This window comes from Pseudorca crassidens, chromosome 13 (genome assembly GCF_039906515.1).
Source record: "Pseudorca crassidens isolate mPseCra1 chromosome 13, mPseCra1.hap1, whole genome shotgun sequence".
NCBI classification, from domain to species: Eukaryota; Metazoa; Chordata; class Mammalia; order Artiodactyla; family Delphinidae; genus Pseudorca; species Pseudorca crassidens.
The window spans coordinates 39452003-39466941 of record NC_090308.1 but is presented as its reverse complement, the minus strand read 5'-3'; the positions used below and the strand labels follow the sequence as shown (position 1 = coordinate 39466941).

Below are 14939 nucleotides of genomic sequence, written 5' to 3'. Positions count from 1 at the left end.
AAGCTGAACTAAAATCTCTACAGCCCAGCTTCTTCCAAAGAGTACATCAACAAGGGACGAATAAGAGCCAAAACGTGAAGAAAATTCAAAATCTTTGTCACTTCCTTCCTCACATCAGATAATTAACCTGACTTGTAAAATTTAAAACTCAGCACAATATCTCCTGCTAAATGATGCAGTGATAACTTTTACATTCTGCTTTGACTAATTCCAAAACCATTTTTCCTTCAAAAGTGCAGTCTCAACTGTGACTAATACACACACGTATTTCAGGTTTCACCCAAACTCCACAAATCCCTTTTTGCTATACGTTTAGGATCTATGTTATAGTTATGTCCCTATGTTAGAACTAATTAGGTGAAAATGTTTCACTAAAAATAGCAGGTAGGATTCACACGAAGGTCAAACAGATTCCATTTGGCTTGAAATTTTCTATGTGGAATTTCATGGTGCATGCATGGGCTCTACTCTATCTAGTTTCCTTTGTCTTCTATTAGGACTAATCTAGACATTGGCCTTTCCCTTAGCTCTGCTGAAGCCAAAAGACAAGGATTCCAATAACCTGGAAAGATAAAATATAAAACCTCAAATCTTTTGACATAAAAAAAAAACTTAATGTGTTAAAACTAACAATTCACAGCAACCTTCACAGAAGATAAATAAGGGAAATGTTTTATCTCCATATTCATCTATAATGTAGTTAAATTTTGATTAATAAGGATTAATTGGGAATAAGATCTTTAAAGTCTAAGCAGATTTGTTTCAAGTGTTATTATTTTTTAATCCAAAATCCACTAGTTTATTTCCTTACCTCATTAATAACTGTTCAGATATAATTCACTGAACATATAATTCTAGAAGACGTTATTTCATGGACTAAATCTTTAATATTAGATTATGTTATTGTTTATTATCCTTCTGAATCTTAAAACTAGAAAGTGGAAAAAAGTCTAGCTAATAAAGAATGTATTGAAGGTAATGATTATTAAACACCATTTCAAGACATAAATGCAAAACTAAACAACATACCTGACCGAATGACGAATCACTATCAGAGCAATTGTCTGTGCAGTAACTATTGCTTTTCTCCTTTTGGATTTTTTTCTGCCTTTCTTGACTTTGCATTTCATCTTCTTCAAACTTGTTGATCATAGAATCCACCACTATCATCATGATGTTCTTCAGGGAATGCATCATTTCTTTGTATCTTTAATTCAAAGCAATCTTTGTAAGAGAATGGCTATTAGCACAGATTAAAACATTCAACTAAATTAAACTACCTGATTATTTTTTTTCTTGTAAAGTCCCTTTAACAAACAATTCTAAAGAGAAAAGACAGTTTTTCTGAAAGAATAAATGGCACAACAGAATCCACACAACAGGAAAAAAAAATTAATAGGGAATCTAAAATGTGTTATTTCCCAAGTTTTACCATCTGGTTACATGAACCAAGGCAGTAAAATTAAAAGAATCCAAGGCAAGATGTTCCAATGGCATAGATTCTAGTTATTAGTAACAAAGTCAACTATTAATATCAAACTACCAAAACCCAGCCTACTTTACACATCACTTTTATTCCTTTTATTAATTTCTCTTTCTCTATCCTCCCTTCCTCTATTTTCTTTGCTTCCCTTCTCTCCTGCCTATAATTTATGTGTATAGACATCCATCACCACAATTGAGACCTAAATAAGTATTAAGAGATCAGTGGGTCCTTTCAAACAGAGGCTAGAGAACCCATTGTCAGAGATGTTAAGAAAAGGATTCCTGAAATTAGTAGAAGTTTGAACTGGATAATTTCTAAGATCCCTTTCAGCTCTAGTGGGTCTAAATATACATATATTTTAAAAACTTATAATAAATTTCTCCATTTATTAAGTGCAAACTCTCAAGCATCCATACTAACATTAGACTGAGATCCTCCAAAACCCAACAAATAGAATTTTAGAGCTAGATGGAAACAAAAATAATCTAGTCTACCCTTTATTTTACAAATGAGGAATATGAGATGTGAACTATTGAAATTTCTATATTTAAAATAAAAAGGCATGAAGATTTAAATAAACATAGTGAATAAAGTACTAAATTTGGAATCAGAAAACCTGGATTAGAAACCTGACTACTTTACATACAAGCTCTGTCATTATAAATAAGTCTATTTTTCCTCAACTATATATGAGATAAAAAGAATACAATCTAGGAGCACTCTTCTATTTACTAGATGGGATGCTGCCCAATTTATAAATTACTGAATAAAGCCATTTAGATCTTCAAATTAAAAGAAAAATACAATCTAGCTGATCTAGTTCACATAGCCATAGCAAGAAATAAATGAGAATATATATCTGAAAGTTCTTTGTAAATATAAAGCATGATAATATGTATGTTTATTGTTTATCATTATAACACTGGAAATACACTAGAAAATAAGCACAGAAACTTCCCTTTCTTTATATTTCTGGTTAATGCATCATATTAACTACATAAATCAGAGAAAGGATACTTCTCTCATAGAAGTAATAAAATCATGCTGGGGGATTTGGCTAAAAATAGTGGACTGAGTTTTTAAAGTTTAAAGAAATTTTTTGGGACTTCCCTGGTGGTCCAGTGGTTAAGACTCCATGCTCCCAATGCAGGGGGGCTCAGGTTCAATCCCTGGTCAGGGAACTAAGATTCCACATACCACAACTACTGAGCTTGCATGCTCTAGAACCCATGCACCACAACTAGAGAGCCCATGTGCCACAACTACTGAGCCTGCGTGCTCTAGAGCCCACATGCCACAACTAAAGAAGCCCATGCACTGCAACAAAGACCCAGAGCAGCCAAAATAAATTACTTAATTTAAAAAATAAAAACAAAATGAACTTTAAAGAAATTTTAAAATATATTTTAAATTATATATTATATACATTGTTATTAAATATATGTGATTTCTATATGTAATTTAAAACACATATATTTAATATTATTTAACAATATATAATTTATATATTATATAACTATAAGTAAATTGAATATAATACATATAGCTGTATATGTACATATTTTTAAAGTCCCAGAAATTATGAGAAAACACAAAAATATTAAAAGAAAATTAGAATAGATTAGGAATGATACAGAGGGAAAACACATACAGAAAAGAACCGCTATAGAGGTGAGAAACAGTCCAGGGAAAATTCAAGTTTAAAGTAAAGGGATATAAAGAGCAAGAAGGGTAACACAACATTGTTAATCAACTATAATCCAATATAAAATAAAAAATTTTTTTAAAAAAGCAAGAAGGAATTGAATCCTAATACACTCATTAGACTAACTGGTGAAGTACATGTAGGAACCGAGTGAAGAGGCCCCAGGCTCCTCCTCTACACATTCTGAGCACCAAGAAACAGGGAAGTATAATGATGCCCCAGTAGCAATCAACAGCTATCCACCAGAGCTGCTCTCCCCTTCCATAGTAATTGGATTATAGCTGGGAATAGGAGTAAACTACACTCCCCAGACTCCGTTCCAGTTAGGTATAGCCATGTGACGAACATAAACTCCTGTCCCCTTAAAATTTACAATACAGTGATTTAATAAAGGAATATAAAAGTAAATCTCAGGGGGAAGGGTGGGGGGAAGGGACAGTTAGGCAGTTTGGGATTGACATGTACACACTGCTATACTTACAATGGATAACCAACAAGGATCTACTGTATATACAGGGAACTCTGCTCAATATTATGTAACAACCTAAATGGGAAAAGAATTTGAAAAAGAATAGATACATGTATATGTATAACTGAATCACTTTGCTGTACACCTGAAACTGTCACAACATTGTTAATCAACTATACTCCAGTATAAAATAAAAAGTTTAAAAAAATGTAAATCTCAATGATTTACAGGATAAGAGTAAGGGTTATTAAAATCCATAGAAAATCTGTAAGTTTCATTTTAGAAATACTTCCTCCAGAAAACATAAATTTCTTGAAACCACAAACATTAATTCTTCTGCAAGAAATATCAGCAAACGAGCTAAAGGTAGATAAAAGAATAATACTTAAAAAAACAAAAAACTAGAGAGTAAGGCCCTGAATATCAAGAGTTAAATAAACTAGAACTCAGTAGCAACTGCAGATTTGAAAAAGCCAAGGAGAGAATATGGACACCATTGAGAAGATTCCTTCATACTCCAAGAAGTTAAAATAAGAAAAAGCTCTAAGAGGTAGTGAAAAAACCCATACCAATTAACAATGAAAATACACATTGCGAGTACTTCCACTTAATATATATGAGAATGTATGACAGATGCTACAAATGAGCTGTTTCATGTACAAACCTCTATTTAAAAAATAAATATCAAAATGTGTAATTAGGAAAGCAATTTGAAGTGTTACAGTAAAAATGTTTTTAATAAATGTACTGTTGACACATTAGCCCTAAGTAGTTTCTAAAGAATCACACACACAAACAAAGAAAGAAAATAAGACTCTGTACAACTTAAAATCCTTCATCCATGATTCACAAAGCAGAAGACATTCATTAAGACATTTAAAATCTTTTTGAGGTAATTATTGTTGTATTAATTTTTACACATGAATGAACTAAAACACAAGAAAATTAAATGTCTTACCCAGAGACAAAAAGTAATTTCCTAACAATCCCATGTAAAACTTTGCTTTTAGCATTAAAAAGCTTTCATTTTCTGACTAATGAAGAGTTTTAGTCCCCCTTTTAGAATAAGCTTAATGATACTGTCAGAAATAGACTACTAATTATAATAAAGTAGTCCCTCCTTATCTGTGGTTTCGCTTTCCACAGTTTCAGTCACCCACAGTCAACCGTGGTCTGAAAATATTAAATGGAAAATTCCAGAAATAAACAATTCATAAGATTTAAATTGTCTGCTGTTCTGAGTAGGTGATGAAATCTCGAGCCATCCAGCTGCCCAGCATGTGAATCATCCCTTTATTCAGTCCCGCCTATTAGTCACTTAGCAGCCATCTGGCTTATCAGCTCTACTGGTCAAGGTATCCCAGTGATTGTGGTCAAGCCATCCTCATTTTACTTAACAATGGACCCAAATCGCAAAGAGTAGTGATGTTAGCAATTCAGATATTCTCTTACTATGCCTAATTTATAAATTAAACTTTACCATAGTTATGTATGTACAGGAAAACACATAGGATTTAGTACTATCCATGGTTTTAAGTATCCACTGGGGTCTTAGAATGTATCCCCCTGTAGGAAAGCAGGGATACTGTATTATCCAAAGATGGAAGTGGCTCTAGTTTTGTTTTTTCATCAAATCAGTAAATAAGAAATCTTGATCTCCATGGCTTTTAACTTAATATATATTGTGGTTAGAACTTGCTAAATTTATTAATAGCTGCACACTGTCACTTTGTTCATAACATGTTTAAACAATCAGTTGTCACAAGGGGAAAGAGGTCTCATCCAACATCATAAAGAAATGTTTAACAATTTCAAAATAAATCAAATAAAAATTTTAAAATATAATAGGTAATATAAGCTCAGGTATATATTTCAATTTTTCTACTACATGAAAGAGGGGCTATATCTCAAGCTTCAGCACCTGCCTTCAAACTGCAATAGGAAGCAACCATGATGGTCCAGCATGGAGAGAAACCAGATGCCAAAGGCACTTAAAAACATCACATAAATCCAAGTCCACAGTCTAGAATTAACAAAGCAAATGTCATGTGTCCAAATCATCACCAAAAATAAATTTTGGGGGTCCAAATTTTTAAAGTTTTACTGTGCATAAAAATTATGCAAAATTTTTATCAGAATAAAAAATCATTGCAATCTAGCTTCAAAAAGCAATTTTTAACATTAGATAACATTAACATGCTACCTACCCTAAGAATTAGAAACTAAATAGAGCTACACTAATAAGTATGAATTAAGAAGAAAATAAAAATTTATGCTCTCTACTTGCCCATTCTGCCCTTTATAGCCCTAAAGAGTCTTCTGTTATGTTACATTTCATGTGGGGCAAGAGGGGATGGGGGGGAGAACCAGACCTTCAATCATCAATCATATGCCAGTGTTGAAAGATAATTAAAGTGAGAAATACCTAAGTAGCTGAGTTTAAACATGAGAAGGAAATTTCAAATCTTCTTTCATCTCAATTACTGCTCTGTATTAAACTGTTTTCTGAGTGAGAGTCAGGCATTTTGTCATGCTATCTCACTGCTCAAGAACTCAGAGTGGCTGAGACCTAAAAAGAGTGAAGAAGCATTAGGAACAAGACAAGGATGTCCCCTCTCCCCATTGATTTTCAACATCCTACTGGAAATCCTAATTAATGCAATAAGACAAGAAAAGGAAATAAAAGGCAAACAGATTGGGAAGGAAGAATAAACTGTTTGCAGAAGACATAATCATCTATGCAGAAAATCTGAAAGAATTAACCAAAAAACTCCTAGGACAACTAAGTGATTATAGCAAGGTTGCAGGATACAAGGTTAATATACAGAAGTCAATCACTCTCCCACATACCAGCAATGGACAAGTGGAATTTGGAATTAAAAACATAATACCATTTATATCAGCACCCCCCAAAATTAAACACTTAGGTATAAATCTAACAAATATATACAAGATTTATATAAGGAAAACTATAAAACTCTATTGAAAGAAATTAAAGAAGAACTAAATAAATAGAGAGACAGTCCATGTTCAAGGATTAAGAAGACTCAATTCTTCTCAACTTGATGTACAGATTCAACACAATCTAAATCAAAATCCCAGGAAGCATTTTGTAGATATCAACAAAATTATTCTAAAGTTTATATGGAGAGACAAAAAACCCAGAATACCCAGCACACTACTGCAGGAGAAGAACAAAGTTAGAGGATTGACACTACCCAACTTCAAGACTTACTATAAGCCTACAGTAATCAAGACAGTGTGGTATCGGCCAAAGAAAAGACAAATAGATCTGTGGAACAGAATAGAGAGCCCAGAAATACCTCAAATATAGTCAACTGATCTTTAACAAAGAAGCAAAGGCAATATAATGGAACAAAGATAGTGTTTTCAACAAATGGTGCTGGAACAACTGGACATCAACATGCAAAAAAAATGAATTATATATGTACCTTATACCTGCACAAAAATTAACTCAGACTGGATCACAGACCTTAATATAAAATGCAAAACTATATACCTACTAGAAAATAACATAGGAGAAAATGTAGATGACCTTGGATTTGGCATGACACGAAAGATACTTCATTAAAATTAAAAATTTCTGATCTGCAAAAGACACTGTTAAGAGAATGAAAAGACAAGCCACAGACTAGGAGAAAATATTTGCGAAAGACATACCTGACAAAGGACTGTTATCCAAAACATACAAAAACTCTTAAAACTCAACAATAAGAAAACAACATGATTAAAAAAATGACCCAAAGTTCTTAACAGATAACCTCACCGAAGAAGATAAACAGATGACAAATAAGCATATGAAAAGATGCTCCACATCATATGTCATTAGGCAAATGCAAACTAAAACAACAATGATATACCATTACACACCTATTAGAATAGCCAAAATCTGGAATACTGACAACATCAAATTCTGACAAGTAAGTGGAACAAGAACTTTCATATATTGTTGATGAAAATGCAAAATGGTACAGCCACTTTGGAAGACAACTGGGCAATTTCTTACAAAACTAAACACAATCTTACAATGTGACCCAATCATGCTCCTAAAACCCCGCACACGATGTTTATAGCAGCTGTATTCATAACTGCCAAAACTTGGAAGCAAGCAAGATGTCTGATACATTCAAACAATCGAATTTATTTAGGGCTAGAAAGAAATGAACTATCAAGCCATGAAAAGTTTCCATGGAAGAAACTTAAATGTTTTTTTAATTGAAGTGTAGTTGATTTACAATGTTTCAGGTGTACAACAAAGTGATTCAGTTATACATATATATGTACATATATATATATTCTTTTTCAGATTCTTTTCCACTATAGGTTATTACAAGACATTGAATATAATTCCCTGTGCTACTTAAATGCATTTTATTAACTAAAAGAACCCAATCTGAAATGCTACATACTGTATAGTATGTATGACATATGTCATACTGTATGACATTCTGGAAAAGGCAAAACTATGGAGACAGTAAAAAGATCAGTGACTGCCAGGGGTAGGGAGGGGGAAGGATGAACAAGCAGAGCACAGAGGATTTTAGGGCAGTGAAACTACTCTATATGATATTATAATGGTGAAAACATGTCATTATAAATTTGTCCAAAACCACAGAATGCACAATGCCAAGAGTAAGCTATAATGTAAACTATGGACTCTGGGTAATAAAGATGTGTCAATGTAGGTTCCTTAATTGAAACAAATGTCCCATAAGCTGTGTAGTGCAGCCCCTCCCCACAAAAAAAAAAATTTGTACCACTCTGGTGCAGAATGTTGATAATGGGGAAGTCTATATATGTGTAGTAGCAGGAGGTATATGGGAAATCTCTGTACCTTCTGCTCAGTTTTGCTGTGAGCCAAAAATTGCTCTAAAAATAAAGTCTATTTTAAAAAAGTGAAAAGTGAAGGAGTAAGCGACACAAATATTTAGGGAAAGGACATTCTAGGTAGCAGAAGCAACATAAATACAAAGAGCCCTGAGGGAGGACTTTGCTTGGCTTGTTTGAGAAAAAACAAGACCAGTGTGGCTGGAGCAGTGGAAGAGGGAAAATGATAAGAAATCAGGTAGGAGAGGGAGCAGAAGGCTCATGGTGGGCCTTGTAGGCGACAGAAGAAACTCTGGATTTTATTTTGAATGAGATGAGAAGCCTTCAGAGAGTGTTGCGTGGAAGAGTGGCATGATCTGAATCACTGGTTTAAAGAAGCATTCTGGCTGCTATGAGGTGAAAAGACTGTAGGGGACATGGGTTAAGGGTGCTTTCAAGGAACGCTGTTGAGAGAAAAATTACTTTAAAATATTACTGTGGGCATACTCACTCTTTAGATTCCTGAGTTCTTTTAGTAACATGCTGTACCACTGTGTCATAGCCAAATTCCTCACCCTGATTCTGATCAGATGTCCATTTTTCTATTTCTTCTTCAATCATAGATCCCAAAGTATTACATATATACTGTCTAAGGTATTTCACAAATTCATAGCTGAAACAAACATTTAAAAAATAAATGCAGTAAATATCATGAACTCACTTATCAACCATACCCAGAAAAAATGTTAGCACAGAAAGATTTGTAACATATAATCAGATTTCTTACCTTAAACCAGGATTAAATTAGTCATTCATCCCAAATCATATAGCTAATCTAGAATTTTGTTGTTTTTTTCTGAGACACTTGGAAAAGATCACATTTAAAGATGATGACAGTAGACAGCAAATTTCAGGACCAGCACAAACTTTAGGGGGTTAGGAGTCTTTTCACACTTCTTTTTTACGCTCATATCTTTTACGTGTGATGCTTAATGGTAGGGAAAGCGGTTGTTAAAGATTTTCACAATTGTTCAAGCTGATGAAGAAAACCACACTAGATAACAGTAATTATAAAAGAATAAATAGGAAAAGGTTAAGCTCCAATCGTCAAGAGTTTTTGGTACATTTGTAAATTGTGTTCATTTTGAACTGACCTAAATTCCACCTAATCAGCTTTTGTCTGACTATGTTCACAAGAAGTCGCTCAGACAATTCAATACATTGGACCTTCTTCTTCATACTGTTAGGTTGATGCTAACATTAAAATCCATTTGCAAACTCAGACAATAAGCAAATATGAGAGGGCAAGAGTTCCAAAAGTGGATAATTATATTATGAAACATGTTTACTGAAAATAAAGAGCAACGATTATAATTAATATCTCGATTTAGAAAGGTTTAAAAAGTTTTTGTGGTCTCTTAAATGACAAAGATAATTTAGGACGGGCCATTTTTGTAAATGCCACTATGTTCAAGACTTGTAGTTTGAATATATCACTGTATAAGAGCCTTGCATATATGCAGTACAGGACATCAAGGAGAGCCTGAATAATTTTCTTCACATAATTATAAGTCCATCATGGTATCCAGCATACAGTCTTCAGTTTAATATTTATTAAATGATTGTATGTCCTCTGAAGAACAGCCACCTTTTACCCAGGTAGCCAAAGGATCTCATTTTCAATTTTAACTGCTTTTGATTTGGATTTCCTGCCCTACCCGTTTCTCCTCAACTCTGAACCCATTGCTGCTACCTGGAATCTCCATGGCTGCTTCAGTAATGTAAGTGGCAGGCCTGCCATAGACGATGCAGGCTCCAAAAGTCAAGCAGAGATACTTGACATGAAACCATGTAGTATTATAGAAAAGGTACAGGCTCAGAGTCAAAACGGCCTGAAGGTCAGCTCAAGCTCTACCACTCTAGCTGGAGTGGCCTGAGACAAGTCTGTTTTTCCACCTGTAACTTGGAAATGATCATGTCTGCTTCATTCCACTATTTTAAATTCAGGAGGCAATAGACAAGAAACTTAATCATTATAAACAACAAAATTAAGAAGGATATTCTCTACTCCGACAGTGTCAACTTCAGACTCAACACAAACAGGTGATTCCTTTAGTTCTTTCATCAGCCAAAATGTCTCCCCAGAATCTAGACCTATACAGGCATACCTCGTTTTATTGCACGTTATTGTGCTTCACAGATATTGGGAGTTTTTAACAAACCGAAGGTTTGTGCCAACCTTGCATCAGAGCAAGTCTATCAGCACCAACAGCATTTACTCACTTTGTGTCTCTGTGTCGCATTTTGGTAATTCTCACAATATTTCAAACTTTTTCATTATTATTATATTTGTTACAGTAATCTGTGATCAGTGATCTTTGATATTACTACTACAACTTACTGAAGGCTCAGATGACGGTTAGCATTTTTAGCAATCAAGAATTTCTTAATTACGGTATGTACTTTTTTTTACATAATGTTATTGCACACTTAATAGATTACAGTATGGTGTAAACATAGCTTTTATAGGCACTAGGAAACCCCCCAAAAAATCATGTGACTCGCTTTATTGTAATATTTGCTTCATTGCAGTGGTCTGGAACCAAACACGCAATATCTCCGAGGTATGCCTATATATTAACTACCTACTGGACAAGGCTACTTTATGTTTTTTTCACCGTATCAATCAGCACAGTCAATACCAAATTTATCATCCTTACCCATCCGCTCACAAACCACGTTCTCTTCTGACATATATCTTTGTTAATGGTACCATCCTTCAATCAGATACCTGTGTATAGCCTCAAACAATCTTCTCTATTACACCTCAGATCTAATTAGTTACCAAGCTCTGTAATTCTGTAAATTCTTCCTCCACAACTTCTCTTTCCTTTCCCACTGCCATCGGACTAATGTTCACATCTTCATAACTTTAGCTAAACAATTGCAAGGGCTCTCTTAGGTCATCCTATAAATCAGTGGTTCTTAAAGTATAACATGGGGCTTCCCTGGTGGCACAGTGGTTATGAATAAGCCTACCAATTCAGGGGACACGGGTTCGAGCCCTGGTCCGGGAAGATCCCATATGCGGTGAAGCAACTAAGCCCATGCGCCACAACTACTGAGCTTGCGCTCTAGAGCCCATAAGCCACAACTACTGAGCCCACATGCCACAACAAGTGAAGCCTGCGCGCCTAGAGCCCGTGCTCCACAACAAGAGAAGCCACCACAATGAGAAGCCACACACTGCAACGAAGAGTAGTCCCTGCTCACCGCAACTAGAGAGAGCCCTCGTGCAGCAACAAAGACCCAACGCAGCCAAAAATAAATTAATTAATTTTTTAAAAAAGTATAACATGGATAAGAATCACCTGAAGGGCTTATTAAAACACAGATTGCTGGGCCCCACTCTCAGAGGTCCAATTCAGGTATACTGTGGGCCCAAGAATTTGCATTTCTAACAAGTTCCCAGGTGATGCTGACGCTGTTGCCAATGCTGCTGGTCCTAGTACCATAACCTGAGAAGCACTGATCTAGATACAGATTCTGTATTCAGATAGCTTTTAAACTAGCCTAAGTGTCTTACAACTCTGATCAGCAGATTCCTACAATGCTGTGTTAGTTTCTGGTGTACTGCAAAATGATTCAGTTATACATATACATGTATATTCTCTTCCATAATCTTTTCCATTAGAGTTTATATATTATAATTTATTAGATCCATCCATTTTAAATGTTGACTTTTTTGTTTAGGGTATTTCTAAACCAAATCTTTGCATATTTTATACAAAATGGTGAAAACTTACACAGCCAAGATATCATAAAGGTATCACTGCTTTCTTTGAAATGACTTTGAAAATGAAAAGGATCCAGATAACCCTTTCAGCCCAGTGTGATCTCACAGCCAGTCTCTTACTACTGGGAAAGAGAAGAGAACAGTGAATGTGGAAGAAAGTGAAGAGAGAGACGAAAATTCCGTAAAAATAATTCTGATCCTCTTCACAACCCTGCCCAAGGCTAGTCAATCAGACACATCAGTTTTCTTCGGCATCTCTGAGATATTCAGTGAGAAATGGAAGGTGGGGCAAGCCTGAGTTATTTCCCTGAAATTGAAAGAAGAGCCTTTCTGAGGATGAATCCCACCATCAACACCTACTATGGAATGGCAGTATTACCCTAGTCCCTTAGTTTCATCAGCCTTATCTCTGTGCCACAAATCAGACAATTAGGAGAAACGAATATTTAACTGAGAAATATAACTCTTGTGTTTGCTTTGTTTAAAGCCCAATCTGTAAGTAACAAAAATGATATTTTCATAACAAAGGCAGTAAGAAAGTATAATGCAAGCCCATTAACAAAATGTATTCAAGAAAGTTAAGACAATATCATTCTAAAATAAAAGACATATTTTTAAAATCCCCACTATTTAGCATCAGATGTAAATAACAAATATGCTGGGAACATTTTTAAATCTGTTCTTTGGGAACTTAAGTAACCACACACTTTTTTTTTTTAATGACATCACTTTGACCTATGACCACAATAACATCTCCCTGAAGACCCCATTCAAAATGCTTTAAAGTTTTGGTTCATTTGCCAAGTTAAATTAACCCAAGGACCCCAAGTCTGAATCTTGCCTTAATGGGTTACTGCTCTTTTCAAATGAATCTTTTAAGAAAAAAGATCTCTTGAGAGGTCAGGTCCTCTATCATGGGAGGACTACCAGGCTGCCTATGATCTTAGGATGCTCTACTGACGCACTAATCATTGGAAAACTCTGAGAGTCTCCAATCCCAAATTAGTGAAAATAGTCATTTCTTCAAGTGGGCCCTTCTACTCCGTGGGTAAGAGTAATCCATGTCTTCAAATTCCCATCCGATAATTCATTTTGTGTTGGTTCTTTTACCATCTGAATTCATGGCAATACCCCAAAAAATCCTAGAAGTAAAATACACAGCAATGTGTCTGATCATTCTGCTTTACTTCTGACAAATATGAAATTTTTCACATTTACACAGGAAAATTTTATTAAGTTGAGTAAAAGAACATTCACTGTTTTCCATTCTTCTTTCCTCACCTTTATTACCTAGGAAAATTTAAGGATTTTTTTCCCATGATGAACTTCTGACATGTTCAAATGTTGATATCAAAATATACAGAGATTACTATTACAGTATAAGGACATAAAAAATCTAATACAAGTTTGTTTGAGGAAATCATCCTCTTAGCTATTTAAAAAAGAACTTTTTCAATAATATACAGAAAAATTATCAGTAATGATATGTTTTAAAAAGATAACTTATTAAGTTATGAATTATAATGCTGATATTTGGAATCCTTAAAATGGATTATATTTCAGGATTATAGGACTTATTATATGATAAACTTAACTTTATATATATTAGTGTATAAAAAGCTATGTTAAAAAAAAGAATGAGTATTTTATACTACCTACAATCTTTTAGGTCAAAGAATAAGCCTCTGAATCATGATAAACAGTTACTAAATGCATTCATTAATTATGGAAGCATACATATAATTCTTAGCGATTTCTTCTATGCAGGGATAACACTTTACATAATGGATGTTTTCTTGAAGTTAAACATACTAAAGTTCACTAATATAGTAGAGTTCACTAATTAAACATACTAGAGAGTTCACTAATTTAGAAAGTCACTGGTAGATTCTTCTGTAAAAAAAAAAAAAAAAATCCCAATTCAATAAATACAATTGTGCTCCTTCTGTATCAAACCAAAAATATATCAGATTAGAGGGCTACAAAGAAGAGCCTCTGCATTAGAGACTGTTACAATCATTAGGGTTGCTAAGTATTTATATACTTAGCAATCCTAATGATATATATATATATATATATATATATATATATATATATATATATATATATGTATATAGCAATTCTCATTGAAATGCAAGTAAGTATTTTCTAGCTCTGTGGTTCTCAACCCTGGCTGCATATTAGAATCACCTAGAGAGTTTTTCCAAAAATACTAAGGCCCAGTCTCTACCACTCCCCCTCTGCCAAGCCCCCCAGGAAATTTGGATTCACTTATGGTTAAAGTTCATCATCAGTGCTTTTTTAAACAAACTCCAATCAATCCTAGTGTAACCAAGACTGAAAACCAGGGCTGTTGTTTTTTTTTAAAGGAAGCCAGTCTAAGTGTAAAAATTTATACAATACACAGACACATAATGAAAGCAATGTCTTCTTCCCTACCTCTCACCCCTCCTGCAAGCCTCAAATCCTAGCTGCCACTTTCAAAGAAAAGAAAGAAAGCTTGGATCTTTTAGAGAAAGTGTACAGTTTAGGGTAAAAAAAAAAAAAATAAAAGAGGCTATGGAAAGCAGAGATAGGTTAGGGCAGCTGCACTGTGGGGCAAATCCCCAGATAGGGCAAATCCCCAGATAGGGCCATTCTGCCTACACTATGGTTT

General features: G+C 34.3%; 1 protein-coding gene across 6 annotated transcripts in view; it reads right to left on the bottom strand.

The window, feature by feature from the left end:
• Positions 1-14939, bottom strand: part of TBC1D32 (TBC1 domain family member 32) — a 188875-nt gene that overhangs the window by 170505 nt on the left and 3431 nt on the right. For 4 of the 6 annotated variants that reach the window (XM_067702240.1, XM_067702242.1, XM_067702241.1 and 1 more), the window contains 2 exons: positions 8999-9160; positions 1030-1207 (listed from right to left, as the gene is read on the bottom strand). In XM_067702240.1, the coding sequence (XP_067558341.1) occupies positions 1030-1207; positions 8999-9160 (340 nt within the window). Of the gene's footprint in view, positions 1-1029; positions 1208-4618; positions 4894-8998; positions 9161-14939 lie in introns of those variants that run through there. The other 2 variants (XM_067702245.1, XM_067702243.1) reach the window with 2 other exon arrangements.